Source organism: Rhinopithecus bieti, unplaced genomic scaffold (assembly GCF_001698545.2).
Source record: "Rhinopithecus bieti isolate Rb0 unplaced genomic scaffold, ASM169854v2 scaffold_19652, whole genome shotgun sequence".
Taxonomy (NCBI): Eukaryota; Metazoa; Chordata; class Mammalia; order Primates; family Cercopithecidae; genus Rhinopithecus; species Rhinopithecus bieti.
This window is the reverse complement of record NW_016809913.1, coordinates 2,752,595-2,766,927: the sequence shown is the minus strand read 5'-3', so window position 1 is coordinate 2,766,927 and position 14,333 is coordinate 2,752,595. Positions and strand designations below refer to the sequence as shown.

The 14,333-nt window shown below is 43.5% G+C and overlaps 1 protein-coding gene across 3 annotated transcripts in view; it reads left to right on the top strand.

Moving 5' to 3' along the window:
* PSMD11 (proteasome 26S subunit, non-ATPase 11) overlaps positions 1-14,333 on the top strand; it is a 45,326-nt gene that overhangs the window by 18,583 nt on the left and 12,410 nt on the right. For all 3 annotated transcript variants that reach the window (XM_017890887.1, XM_017890886.1, XM_017890885.1), the window contains exons 4-6: positions 3,761-3,832; positions 4,233-4,290; positions 9,652-9,846. In XM_017890887.1, coding sequence (XP_017746376.1) covers positions 3,761-3,832; positions 4,233-4,290; positions 9,652-9,846 — 325 coding nt within the window. The remainder of the gene's footprint in view (positions 1-3,760; positions 3,833-4,232; positions 4,291-9,651; positions 9,847-14,333) is intronic.

The window sequence follows — 14,333 nt, the reverse complement described above, 5'->3', positions numbered from 1 at the left end:
TTTTTTTTTGAGACCGAGTCTCACACTGTCGCCCGGGCTGGAGTGCAATGGCATGATCTCGGCTCACTGCAACTTCTGCCTCTCAGGTTCATGTGATTCTCCTGCCTCAGCCTCCCGAGTAGCTGGGAGGTACACACCACCACACCCAGCTAATTTTTTGTATTGGGGGTTTCACTATGTTGGCCAGACTGGTCACGAACTCCTGACCTCATGATCCACCCGCCTCGGCCTCCCAAAGTGCTGGGATTACAGGCATGAGCCACCGCACCCGGCCCACAATAGCATGTTTTAAGAAACCTCTCTACTAAAAATACAAAAGTTAGCTGAGCATGGTGGCAGGCGGCTGCAGTCCCAGCTACTCAGGAGTCTGAGGCAGCAGAAGTGCTTGAACCTGGGAGGTGGAGGTTGCAGTGACCCGAGATCATGCCGTTGCAGTCCAGTCTGGGCATCAAGAGCGAGACTCCATCTCAAAAAAAAAAAAAAAAAAAAAAAGAGATATCCAGTTCGTGTAAAAAAAAAAAAAAAAATCCTTGCTGTAGGAGAAACACCTGTGATGACCTCAACTTAAGGCTGGGTTAAGATAGAGTGCTGCAGTTAGGCACAAGTTCTGGTGCCAGCAGCAGATATATGTGATAGTCCAGATATTAACTGATTAGTAGTCCTTAGGTAAATTCATCTTATACAATTGTGATATAGCTTGCTTTTATTTTAGTTTTTGGTTCTGTCTTATTTTTAGAGAATTTTTTTTTTTTTTTTTTTGAGACAGAGTCTCGCTCTGTCACCCAGGCTGGAGTGCAGTGGCTGGATCTCAGCTCACTGCAAGCTCCGCCTCCCGGGTTTACGCCACTCTCCTGCCTCAGCCTCCCGAGTAGCTGGGACTACAGGCGCCCGCCACCTCGCCCGGCTAGTTTTTTGTATTTTTTTTAGTAGAGACGGGGTTTCACCGTGTTAGCCAGGATGGTCTCGATCTCCTGATCCGCCCGTCCACCGTCTCGGCTTCCCAAATGCTGGGATTACAGGCTTGAGCCACCGCGCCCGGCCCTTAGAGAATTTTTATGAGATCAGTTGAGTTTAGAGTTGGAGATTAGGTAGCCACCAGGGGGCTCCAATGAGGAGTTACAAAGGTTTTGTTGGTTCTCTTACTGGCAAATCCTCTGATGTTACCCGTCAGTTCACCTTAGGCGAATCACTTAATATCTGGACTATCAGGGAAATGGAGGCAGGTGAATTGCAGGAGTATAATTCATTGTTTCTTAATTAGCGATATACTTTAAGTGACCAAACTCTCTTCTAGACTAATGAATCAATAGCCCAGGCATTCTTTTTTTTTGGTAGGTGGGTATGGTAAATGATTTATTGAAATATAACTTACAGAGGAATATTTCTAAGTCCCAGGTATTCATTTTGTGTCCTTTGAAAATCTCGCTGGGTAAAACTTGCAAGCGGGGAAGCATTTCTTACCCTTCCAAGTCACGTGGAACTAAACACTTATATTTCCTTTTGCTAAGACTATTCAGAGAAATATTTTCAGTTCCATTTATATTAGAAATCTTACTTTGAATTTAGCTTTTCAGAATATAACTCAAAGCTCTGCAATTGTGATATAGCTTGCTTTTATTTTAGTTTTGGTTGTCTTATTTTAGAGAATTTTATGAGTTCAGTTGAGTTTAGAGTTGGAGATTAGGTAGCCACCAGGGGGCTCCAGTGAGGAGTTGTAAAGGTTTTGTTGGTTCTCTTCCTGGTGCATCCTCTGAGTACCGTGTAATGTTATCTGTTAATTTATTTACAGAGCTAGAATTTAGGATGTAAAAGTAGAAGATCCTATCAATTTGGATTATGTCCCTGTAGTTTTTCCTTCTTACAGCATTTCTTTTCTTTTCTTTGTTTTTTTTGAGACGGAGTTTCACTTTTGTTGCCCAGGCTGGAGTGCAATGGTGCGATCTTGACTCACCACACTCTCCACCTCCCAGGTTCAATGGATTCTCCTACCTCAGCCTCCCGAGTAGCTGGGATTACAAGCATGCACCACCATGCCTGGCTAATTTTTTCTATTTTTGGTAGAGACAGGGTTTCTTCATTTTGGTCAGGCTGGTCTCGAACTCCTGACCTCAGGTGATCCACCTGCCTTGGCCTCCCAAATTGCTGGGATTACAGGCATGAGCCACCGCACCTGGACAGCATTTCTTAAGAGAACTTTGGATTTATATAAAAACCTGTTGTATTAGCAGTTCTTTGGAGAGCTCAGTTTCTCATTTCATTTCTTTTGGTCTTATGCTCTAATTAGCAACCTTAATATAAAACTTGCAGTAACCAAAGTGATAGAAGATCTGCAGTACTTAATATTTACTCTGTCAAAGCTAGCATGTCAGGGATACATGATGGTGTGCTAGACTGTTTAGCATTGAGTGCTGCTTTAAGTCAGTTACTTTGCACCTTACCTCACTACTTAGGTGGCAGATAGGAGTCGGGGTTCAGAGTGCCTTTAAAGCTTAAAAGCGCTTTTACGCATTAGGCTAATTCTAATTTCTTTTTTTTTTAATAAAAAATTTTTTTTAAGACTGGTCAAAGTGCAGTAGTGAGAAGCAGGGAAAGAGTAGATCAGGAGCTCAATCTGTAACTGACTGTGAACAATCGAGAACTAACTGCTAATACAACAGGTTTTTATATAAATCCACAGTTCTCTTAAGAAATGCTGGCCAGGTGCAGTGGCTCGTGCCTGTAATCCCAGCAATTTGGGAGGCCAAGACAGGTGAATCACCTGAGGTCGGGAGTTCGAGACCAGCCTGACCAAAATGAAGAAACCCCGTCTCTACTAAAAATAGAAAAAATTAGCCAGGCATGGTGGTGCATGCCTGTAATCGTCACTACCTTTGGACCAGCTTTTTTTTTTTTTCTTTTGAGACGGGGTCTGCTCTGTCGCCCAGGCTGGAGTGCAGTGGCCGAATCTCAGCTCACTGCAAGCTCCGCCTCCCGGGTTTATGCCATTCTCCTGCCTCAGCCTCCCGAGTAGCTGGGACTACAGGCGTCCGCCACCTCGCCCAGCTAGTTTTTTGTATTTTTTAGTAGAGACAGGGTTTCACTGTGTTAGCCAGGATGGTCTCGATCTCCTGACCTCATGATCCGCCCGTCTCAGCCTCCCAAAGTGCTGGGATTACAGGCTTGAGCCACCGCGCCCGGCCCTGGACCAGCTTTTATTCCCTTTAATACAAGCTAAGTTACTGTACCTGTTTGCTTTAAGAGTGATGATGAATTGATTAGTTGCATTGCTTAGAATCTGAAAGGGAAAAAGCCAGCTGGACCTTTCAAGTCTTAAAAGCAACTGCTAGGAATGAGGCATTAGTGCTTAGGATGAGAATTTCTCCCCTTTATTACCTGTGTATTATACATTACCATTACTATTTCTAGCCAGTAAGAAATCTGTGCTTTAAAAATTCCTAATCTGTCTAGAAATCTACATTCCAGAGCTATACATGTTGTTTGGAAGTTCTTGGTCTCTCCTGGGTAGGTAGAAGAGGAGTCTTGAAGATAAAGCTCTTTTCCTAAAAAACATAATCTAAACACAAAGATATTTTATGTGTAAAAAGCCAAGTTGATGCTCCATTATGATATAACTATTACACATTGAGATACTGTGGATCAGACACTAAATAGAGCAATATGGATGATATGTAAGGAGGGAATTTAAGCTGTTCTCCAAAGCATGGTTTGTGGGAAGAATTTGAGGACATAATGTTGCATGTACTGTCTCTCCTTATTGCAGGTCGAGCTGTGTTTAGAGTGCATCGAATGGGCCAAATCAGAGAAAAGAACGTTCTTACGCCAAGCTTTGGAGGTAGGTTTTACATTGGTACTGATTTCAGGTCTCTAAGCATGAGATAGATGGTAAATGTAAGCAGTACCATCCTTATCAAAAGTATCTTCAGCAACTTCGTAATTACCTAAATACCGAAAGATTATTGATGGTAGCCCCATTTATGAGAATTGCTCTGATTGAAGTTTTGAGACAGATTTGCTACTTGGCTCAGAGTAATAAGCAACAACATGGTAAAGTTAACAGTCATTTGCTGGCTATAATAGGGACAATACGTTGGCTAGATCATCTCTTATGCTGAATTTGATGCTATCATCAGAAATTGCGTATTTAGCAGTAACGATTCTGTGATGTCAATCTTTGATTTCTTTCTGTGGCTTCCCCCCCCCCCCCTTCAATCAATGCCTTTTCTCTTTCCTAGGCAAGACTGGTGTCTTTGTACTTTGATACCAAGAGGTACCAGGAAGCATTGCATTTGGGTAAGTAAGCTGGTAATAAGTCATCTCAGCTAGCTAAATGAGTGTATTCTAAACCACCTGGCTACTCTTATTAATTACCTGTTAATTTATATTCTACCCACTTCTAAGAAGGATTTAAGGTAGCTTACAGTTCTGCATTTGTCATGAGAAAATGTTATTTGAAAGTTTAAAAAACTGGCTAGAGTTAATCTGTCAAATTTAGAGGACAAATGGGTAGTTTTAAGTTTACTTGAATTTAGAGCAGTAAAATCAATTCCATTTTAATAACTGAAATTTAAAAAAATGTATGTCTATATTTTGCATGTAGTACTCTGTTAAATTTCAGATTTAGGTTTTTAAATTGGAAATGTTTGGCTTGTTGTCCTGTTTACTATATCTGCTTATATACTTAAAATCTGTTTTAAAAATCAAGAAATTAATTGGGTACAAATATATTTGGAAGCTAGAGTGGCCAACTGAAGCCTTTCTCCTGTGTGGCCTTTAAGCACCTTGAAATCTTCCCTGCTTTTTTTAAATTTTATTTTTATTTATCTATTTATTTATTTATTATTTTTTGAGACAGAGTCTCACTCTGTTGCCCAGGCTGGAGTGTAGCAGCACAATCTTAACTCACTGCAACCCCTGCTTCTCAGGTTCAAGCGATTCTCCTGCCTTAGCCTCCTGAGTAGCTGGGACTACAGGCATGTGCCACCATGCCTGGCTAGTTTTTGTATTTTTAGTAGAGATGGGGTTTTGCTATGTTGGCCATGCTGGTCTCAAACTCCTGACCTCAAGTGATCTGCCCACCTTGGCCTCCCAAAGTACTAGGATTACAGGCATGAGCCCCCGTGTCTGGCCACTGCTTGCTTTTTATGAGTGGGTAGATCTGGACTATTTTTTCTGAACAAAAGAACATGGCTCTTATGATCTATTAGGTTGAAGAGTTTCCAACATTCAGTTTTTGGACTGCAGAAGTGGCAATTTCATATGGTTCAAATAGTAGCATTTAAAAAATAACTTTAATAAGATACGGTTCACTTACCATAAAATTCACTTTTAAAGTGTATAATTCAGTGGTTTTTAGTATATTCACTAAGTTGTACAACTATCACCACTACTTAATTTCAGAATGTTTTCCTCTGGGCGTGGTGACTCATGCCTGTAATCCCAGCACTTTGGGAGGCCAAGATAGGCAGATTGCCTGAGCTCAGGAGTTTGAGACCAGCCTGGGCAACATGGTGAAACCCCATCTCTACTAAAAATACAAAAGATTAGCAGGACGTTGTGGTGCACATCTGAAATCCCAGCTACATGTGAGCTGAGGCAGAAGAATCGTTTCAACCCGGGAGGCGGAGGTTGCAGTGAGCCAAGATTATGCCACTGCACTCCAGCCTCAGCAACAGAGCAAGACTCTGTCTCCAAAGAAAGAAAAAAATTTCAGAACTTTTTTTTTTTTCTTTGAGAGGGAGTCTCGCTCTGTCGTCCAGGCTGGAGTGCAGTGGTGCAGTGTTAGCTCACTGCAACCTCTGCCTCCTGTGTTCAAGCGATTCTCCTGCCTCAGCCTCCCAAGTAGCTGAGATTACAGGCACCTGCCACCATGCCTGGCTAATTTTTGTATTTTTTAGTAGAGACGGGGTTTCACCATGTTGGTCAGGCTGGTCTCGAACTCCTGACCTCAAATGATCTGCCTGCCTTGGCCTCCCAAAGTGCTGGGATTACAGGTGTGAGCCACCGTGCCTGGCCTCAGAACATTTTTATCACCCTAGAAAGAAACTTACTATCCATTAGCAGCCCCGGGCAATGACTAAGCTCTTGGTATATTTGTAGATTTGTCTGTTCTGGGTATTTCTTATAAATGAAATGATACAATATTTGTTTCTCTGTGATTGGCTTCTTTCACGCAGCATTATGTTTTCAGGGTTTATGTTGTAGCATGTGTCAGTACTTCATTCCTTTTTATTGCTGAATAATAGTCCATTGTAAGGATATATCACATGTGTTTATCCATTCATCAGTTGATGGACACCTGTGTTTCCACATTTTAGCTCTTAAGAATACTGCTGGCTGGGTGCGGTGGCTCAAGCCTGTAATCCCAGCACTTTGGGAGGCCGAGACGGGCGGATCACGAGGTCAGGAGATCGAGACCATCCTGGCTAACACGGTGAAACCCCGTCTCTACTAAAAAATACAAAAAACTAGCCGAGCGAGGTGGCGGGCGCCTGTAGTCCCAGCTACTCGGGAGGCTGAGGCAGGAGAATGGCGTGAACCCGGGAGGCGGAGCTTGCAGTGAGCCGAGATAGCACCACTGCACTCCAGCCTGGGCGACAGAGCAAGACTCCGTCTCAAAAAAAAAAAAAAAAAAAAAAAAAAAAAGAATACTGCTATGAACAGGTTTTATGTGGACATGTTCTTCTTCTGGGTATATACCTAGAAGTGGAATTACTGTGTCATATGGTAACTGATGAGCTGTTTAAGGAGCTGCTAAGCTGTTTTCCAAAGTGGCTGCACCATTTTATATTCTCTTCAACATTGTATAAGGGTTCCAGTTTTTCCATATCCTCCCCAACACTTTTTTTTTTTCTTTTTTTTTTGAGACAGAGTCTGCTCTGTCACCCAGGCTGGAGTGCAGTGGCCAGATCTCAGCTCACTGCAAGCTTCGCCTCCCGGGTTTACACCATTCTCCTGCCTCAGCCTCCCGAGTAGCTGGGACTACAGGCGCCCGCCACCTTGCCCGGCTAGTTTTTTGTATTTTTTAGTAGAGACGGGGTTTCACTGTGTTAGCCAGGATGGTCTCGATCTCCTGACCTCATGATCCACCCGTCTCGGCCTCCCAAAGTGCTGGGATTATAGGCTTGAGCCACTGCGCCCGGCCCTAACACTTGTTATTTTTTAATTTTAGCCATCCTAAATGGTATTTCATTATGTTTTTGTTTTGCATTTCCCTAATGACTGATGATACTGAGCATATTTTCATGTGCTTATTGCTCCTTTGTATGTCTTGTTTTTTTTTTCTTTTTCGAGACAGTCTTTATCTGTCACCCAGGCTGGAGTGCAGTGGCGTGATCTTGGCTCACTGCAACCGCCACCTCCCGGGTACAAGCGATTCTCCTGCCTCAGCCTCCCAAGTAGCTGGGATTGTGGGCACCTGCCACCATGCCCAGCTAATTTTGTATTCTTAGTAGAAACACGTTTTCACCATGTTGGCCAGCCTGGTCTCGAACTCTTGACCTTGTGATCTGCCCGCCTTGGCCTTCCAAAGTGCTAGGATTACAGGCGTGAGCCACCATGCTCGCTCGGCCTTTTTTTCTTCTTTTCTTGAGACAATCTTGCTCTGTCTCCCAGGCTGGAGTGCGGTGTCATGATCTTGGCTCACTGCAACCTCCACTTCCTGGGTTCAAGCGATTCTCCTGCTGCAGCCTCCCAAGTAGCTGAGATTATAGGCGTGCAACACCATGTCCAGCTAATTTTTGTATTTTTAGTAGAGATGGGGGTTTCACCATGTTAGCCAGGCTGGTGTCGAACTCCCAACCTCAGGTAATGCGCCCGCCTTGGCCTCACAAAGTGCTGGGATTACAGGCTTGAGCCACTGTGCCTGGCCTCCTGTATATGTATGTCTTTGGATAAATATTCAGATCCTTTGCTTATTTTTAAATTGGGTTATTTGTGTTTTTATTTTTTAGAAACAGGGTCTCACTCTGTTACCCAGCCTGGATGGAGTACAGTGGTGCAATCATAGCTCATTGCAGCCTGGAAATCCTGGGCTCCAACAATCCTCCTGCCTCAGTCTCCTGAGTAGCTAGGACCATAGTCGTGTGCCACCACACCCAGCTCTTGTTTTTATTTTTTATTCTGAAGTTCTTTTTTTTTTTTAAGTTTATTTTAATGTCGGGGGTACATGCGCAGGTTTGTTACATAGGTAAACTCGTGTCATGCAATTTGTTGTTCAGATTATTTTGTCACCCAGGTGTTAGGCCTAGTACCCATTAGTTATTTTTCTTGATCCTCTCCCTTCTCCCACCCTATGATAGGCCCTAGTGTGTGGTGTTCCCCTCTGTGTGTTCATGTATTCTCATCATTTAGCTCCCACTTCTGAGAACGTGTAGTATTTGGTTTTCTCTTCCTGCTTTAGTTTGCTAAGGATAATAGCCTCCAGCTCCATTCATGTTCCTGCAGAGGACATGCTCTCGTCCTTTTTTATGACTGCATAGTATTCTATGGTATATATATACTGCATTTTCTTTATTCAGTCTGCCGTTGATGGGCATTTAGGTTTATTTTTTATTCTGTATACAAGTCCCTTACCAGATACATGATTTGCAATTTTTTTTCCTTTGTTCTGTGGGTTGTTTTTTTCCTTTGATGGTGTCCCTTTAAGTACATTTTAATTTTGATGAAGTTATGTTACCTGTTTTTTGTTTTTGTTGCTTATGCTTTGGTGTTATATCTAAGAAATCATTGCCAAATGCAAAGCCACAGGGATTTATTTCTGTTTTCTTCTAGAAGTTTTATAGATTTCACTCTTAAATTTAGGTCTTTGATCCATTTTGAGTCAATTTATGTATATGGTGTAAGTCTATTTGAATTTGATATTCTAGTTTGAGATGGGGGAGTCAGGGAAGAAGGTGTATTTGGAGAACATTGGTATATCCAGAACTCTTTACTTCTTCATCAACCCTGGTGCTCAGTGTTTCTTTTTTTTTTTTTTTTTTTTTTTGAGACGGAGTCTCGCTCTGTCGCCCAGACTGGAGTGCAGTGGCTGGATCTCAGCTCACTGCAAGCTCCGCCTCCCGGGTTTATGCCATTCTCCTGCCTCAGCCTCCTGAGTAGCTGGGACTACAGGCGCCCGCCACCTCGCCTGGCTAGTTTTTTTTTGTAATTTTTAGTAGAGACGGGGTTTCACCATGTAGCCAGGATGGTCTCGATCTCCTGACCTCGTGATCCGCCCGTCTCAGCCTCCCAAAGTGCTGGGATTACAGGCTTGAGCCACCACGCCCGGCCTCAGTGTTTCTTATATAGTCTTGTGATTGCTGGACAAGAAGAGAGCAAGATTGTGTCTTTCTGAACTGGATAACTAGATTTAGCATTTTATAGGTAGAGATTTCCACTGTATTTAAATCTTAGGAGTAAGCTCATAGGACTCTTGGCTCTAATATTGTCCTCAGGAAGCAGAAAACTTCAAAGAGTTGTGTTTTCCTCTTGGAAGATAGCACATTAGTGGAAAATTTAATTATTGCATGGGGTCTAGCGGTAACCTTTTTTGAGTTTAGGCTTTTTTTTTTTTTTTAAATCCTGGGTGTTACGAGGGTGGGAGAGTGGGCTGTTACAGTATTTAGCTATTAAGCTGATGGCTAATAAAGGAGAATATATCTTTTCTTTTTTCAGGTTCTCAGCTGCTGCGGGAGTTGAAAAAGATGGACGACAAAGCTCTTTTGGTGGAAGTACAACTTTTAGAAAGCAAAACATACCATGCCCTGAGCAACCTGCCGAAAGCCCGAGCTGCCTTAACCTCTGCTCGAACCACAGCAAATGCCATCTACTGCCCACCTAAATTGCAGGCCACCTTGGACATGCAGTCGGGTAACAGACGTAGCTATTCCTGGGATGTGTTTTCTTAAAGCTCATCTTATTTTGGCTGGGTGTGGTGGCTCACACCTGTAATCCTAGTGCTTTGGGAGGCTGAGGCGGGTGGATCACGAGGTCAGGAGATCGAGACCATCCTGGCTGACACAGTGAAACCCCGTCTCTACTAAAAATACAAAAAATTAGCCGGGCGTGGTGGCAGGTGTCTGTAGTCCCAGCTACTCGGGAGGCTGAGGCAGGAGAATGGTGTGAACCTGGGAGGCGTAGCTTGCAGTGAGCCGAGATCGCGCCACTGCACTCCAGCCTGGGCAACAGAGCGAGACTCCGTCTCAAAAAAAAAAAAAAAACTCGTCTTATTTATAGGTGGAAGGAATGGGGGGTTGGGGCTGGAGAATAAAATTGGCTGATTTGGCTCTAGCTTCTTCAAAGCACCAATTTGAAAGCTACCTTTCTAACTGGCAGCTTTCCTCCTGTTAACTGCCTAAAATGTATTAAGAACATACCTATCTGTACTAGACCAGGCAATCTGCCTATTAGAACCAAACTTAGAGATAGGTCGCACTTAGAAGACTCCCTTAACTTTCCTCTTAGCCACTTACTCAGAATAGTAGCGTTTTCCTTTGGGATTGGCCTACCCCAAGTCTGTTGACTCTTGGAGATCTTTGTAAAGTTGGTTGACTTTTCCAAAGGGCTTCAAATCAGGGCTGAAGAATGATAACCCGATTTCAGCTGAGTGTGGTATGTAGTTTTCTGATAGTGTGTGTGAATGTGGGGCTAGGAAGCAATGGATTGGCAGGTGGAATATTTTCTTTTGTATTCAGCGGTTTTTTTTTTTTACTGGAGGCATCATTATTGAAGGAATGTTGAAATTGGAGGCAGAAGACTAGTTTAATTAAGTGCTTGTGTTACCTCTCATCTGTAAAAGATAATGCCTACTTGCCTCATCTGTCAGGGATGTAGTGATCCAGGATCAGGCTTTCTTAGGTTGACATTTTGTTCTGCTGCTTTCTAGTATGTGACTTTGGGCAAGTTACTTAATTTATGTTTAGCTCATCTGTCAAATGGTAATAATTGGCACATGATAGACCCTCATTAATGTTTGTGTTGAATGAGTGACAGTCTAGTTTTTTGTTTTGTTTTTACCTTTGTTTTTTTTTTTTTTTTTGGAGACAGGGTCTCACTCTGTTGCCCAGGTTGGAGCACAGTGGTGCAATCGCAGCTCACCACAGCCTCAACTTCCCAGGCTCAAGTGATTCTCCCACCTCAGTCTCCTGAGTAGCTGGGACTATAGGAGCGTGACACCATGCCAAGCTTTTTGTAGAGATGGGGTTTCGCCATGTTGCCCAAACTGATCTTGAACTCCTGGGCTCAAGCAATTTTTCCACCTTGGCCTCTCAAAGTGCTGGGATTATAGGCATGAGCCACCATGCCTGGCCTTTGTTTCTGTTTTTTTTTTTGTTGTTGTTGGTTTGAGATGGGGTCTTGTTTTGTTCAGCTGCCCAGGCTGGAGTGCAGTGGCGCAGTCTCGGCTCACTGCAACCACTGTCTCCTGGGTTCAAGCGATTCTCCTGTCTCAGCCTCCCGAGTAGCTGGGATTACAGGCACCTGCCATCATGCCCAGCTAATTTTTGTATTTTAGTAGAGATGGGGTTTCACCACGTTGGCCAGGCCACCCGCCCACCTCTGCCTCCCAAATTGCTAGGATTATAGGCGTGAGCCACTGTGCCTGGCCTGTTTCTGTTTTTAACAATAAACTTTTCATGTGTCATCCATGACACTCAGAGTGGTGATACGGCCCCTATTAACTAATGTGTTTAGCAAAGCAGTATACCGGTTCTTGGGCCTTATTTTATTTATTTGTTTTTTAACCATACATATTTTTGTGTCTGGCCTGTTCTCCCTCTATACTGGGAGATGTGGAAAAATGGAGATGTGTCTCATTTAATTTAGCAGCATTAATAGTTTGTTGGGTTGTTGAAGGGACTTGGCTACAGAGAAGAGCAGATATTCCTTGAGGCCTGTATACTTAACAGTAGTAGAAAAAGGATCTGATTTCCAGTAACCCAAAGTGGGAGGTTTTTTGGGTAGGCTGAAAGGATGCATCACTCAATAAATGGTGAAGTCAGAAGGTTCCTGCTGGTATTGAATTCTTGGGATCATGTGTCAGCAGCGTCATCCTTTGACTCTAGTGTGCCAAATACTTTCTACATGTATCTTGATGTGAAAGATGTTGGGAAGCAGTTGTGGTAAACAAATGGATGGGGCTCAGTTCTGTAACTTCTTAAAGGGCTGGGGCAGAGTTAGAGCTAATATACACAAATAGAGAATTTTAGGGTTTAGATGCCTCCCAAGCTTGGAAAGAACTAATTTTTATGTTATCCCAAGTGATAGCATAGGTTGGCAGTAGTAGCAGGTTCAATCAAAGTTAAGCTCATTGGGAGCAACTCAACTTCTTAAGCAGTAGAGGATTGGTTAGGTCAGCTGTGGTATATCAGTCATATATATGGTATATGGTATATCAGTCTGAAATACTGTTTAGCCATGTATAATTCCGTTCATGGATTTGGCATTAATGTGAGAGCTGTATACTGAGTGCATTTAGGCAAAAGCACATCCATAAATGATAAATATTTGAAATGAAAATATAAGACGTTGGATTCCGTCTCCCCCGCCCCATGACAGTTGCATAAATATAAAACTGTCAGGCTTAGAAAAGCTATCTTAAAGTAGTTAATATTATTAAAACAGGTCATTCAGGCAGTCTAGAGATGTTTAGGTCAACTCCCTGACATGTGCATGTGATGTCATGGAGGGTAAACATGGCCTTTTCCTGTAGCTCCAAAAGGAAGCAGGACTGGAATGGTGGTGAGAAGCATGGAAGAAAGATCGTACAGTATGTGTTTTTCAGGTCCCTTTTAAGGTGGGTCTCTAACTCCTTTGGGAACTTATATTGGCAATATGACATTGAGCTGGGAGGTCAGAGACCTGGATTCTCATCTAATCTCAGCTCTCACATTGCTAACTATGGCGACTTTGGGCAGGTTTTTTTTTTTTTTTTTTTGAGATGGTCTCACTTTCTCACGCATGCTGCAGTGCATTTTCGCTGTCACAGCTCACTGTAGCCTCAGCCTCCCAGGCTCAGGTGATCCTCCTACCTCAGCCTCTTGAGTAAGTAGCTGGGGCTACAGGCATGTGCCACCAGGCCTGGCTAATTTTTTGTAGAGATGGGGTTTCACCATGTTGTCCCGGCTGGTCTTGAGCTCTTCGGTTCAGGTGATCCGCCCACCTTGGCCTCCCAAAGTGTTGAGATTACGTACGTGAGCCACTGTGCCTGGCAGAGCAGGTTCTTTATCCTTTCCTGACCTCATCAGTAAGTTGATGGAATTGATGCAGAGTTTTTTTTCTTTTTTCTTTTTTTTTTTGAGACAGTGTCTCACTCTGTTGCTTAGGCTGGAGTGCAGTGACATGATCTCGGCTCACTGCAACCTCCACCTCCCGAATTCAAATGATTCTCCTGCCTCAGCCACCTGAGTAGCTGGGATTACAGGTGTGCACCACGAAGCCTGGCTAATTTTTGTATTTTTAGTAGAGATGGGGTTTTGCCTTGTTGGCTAAGCTGATCTTGAACTCCTGACCCTCAAGTGATCTGGCTGCCTTGGCCTCCCAAAGTGCTGGGTTTATAGACGTGAGGGATTGCAGATATGAGCCACTGTGCCTGGCCTGTTTTTTTTTTTTTTCTTTTTTTTTCTTTTTAAGACAGAGTCTTACTCTGTCGCCCAGGTTGGAGTGCCTATGGCATGATCTCAGCTCACTGCAACCTCTGCTTCCTGGGTTCAAGAGATCTTCCTGCCTCAGCCTCCCGAGTAGCTGGGATTACAGGTGCCCACCACCATGCCTGGCTGGTTTTGTATTTTTAGTAGAGACAGGTTTTTACCATGTTGGCCAGGCTGGTCTCGAAATCCTGACGTCAGATGATCCTCCTGCTTCTGCCTCCCAAAGTGCTGGGATTACAGGCATGAGCCACCACGCCTGGCCTTTTTTTTTTTTTTTTTAAAGAGACAAGGTCTGCCGATGTGGTGGCTTACACCTGTAATCCCAGCACTTTGGGAGGCCGAGGTGGGTAGATCATTCGAGGTCAGGAGCTCAAGACTAGCCTGGCAAACATATGGTGAAACCCGTCTCGACTAAAAATACAAAAAATTAGCTGGGTGTGGTGGCGGGTACCTGTAATCCCAGCTACTTGGGAGACTGAGGCAGGAGAATTGCTTGAACCCAGGAGGCGGAGGTTACAGTGAGCTGAGATTGTGGGACTGCCCTCCAGCCTCAGTGACAGAGCAAGACTCTGTGCAAAAAAAAAAAAAAAAAAAAGGTCTAACTCTGTTACTTAGGCTCAAGCTATCTTCCTGCCTTAGCCCCTCAAAAGTGCTGAGATTACAGGAGTGAACCCCTGCACCTGGCTTTTTTTTTTTTTTTTTTTTTTTTTT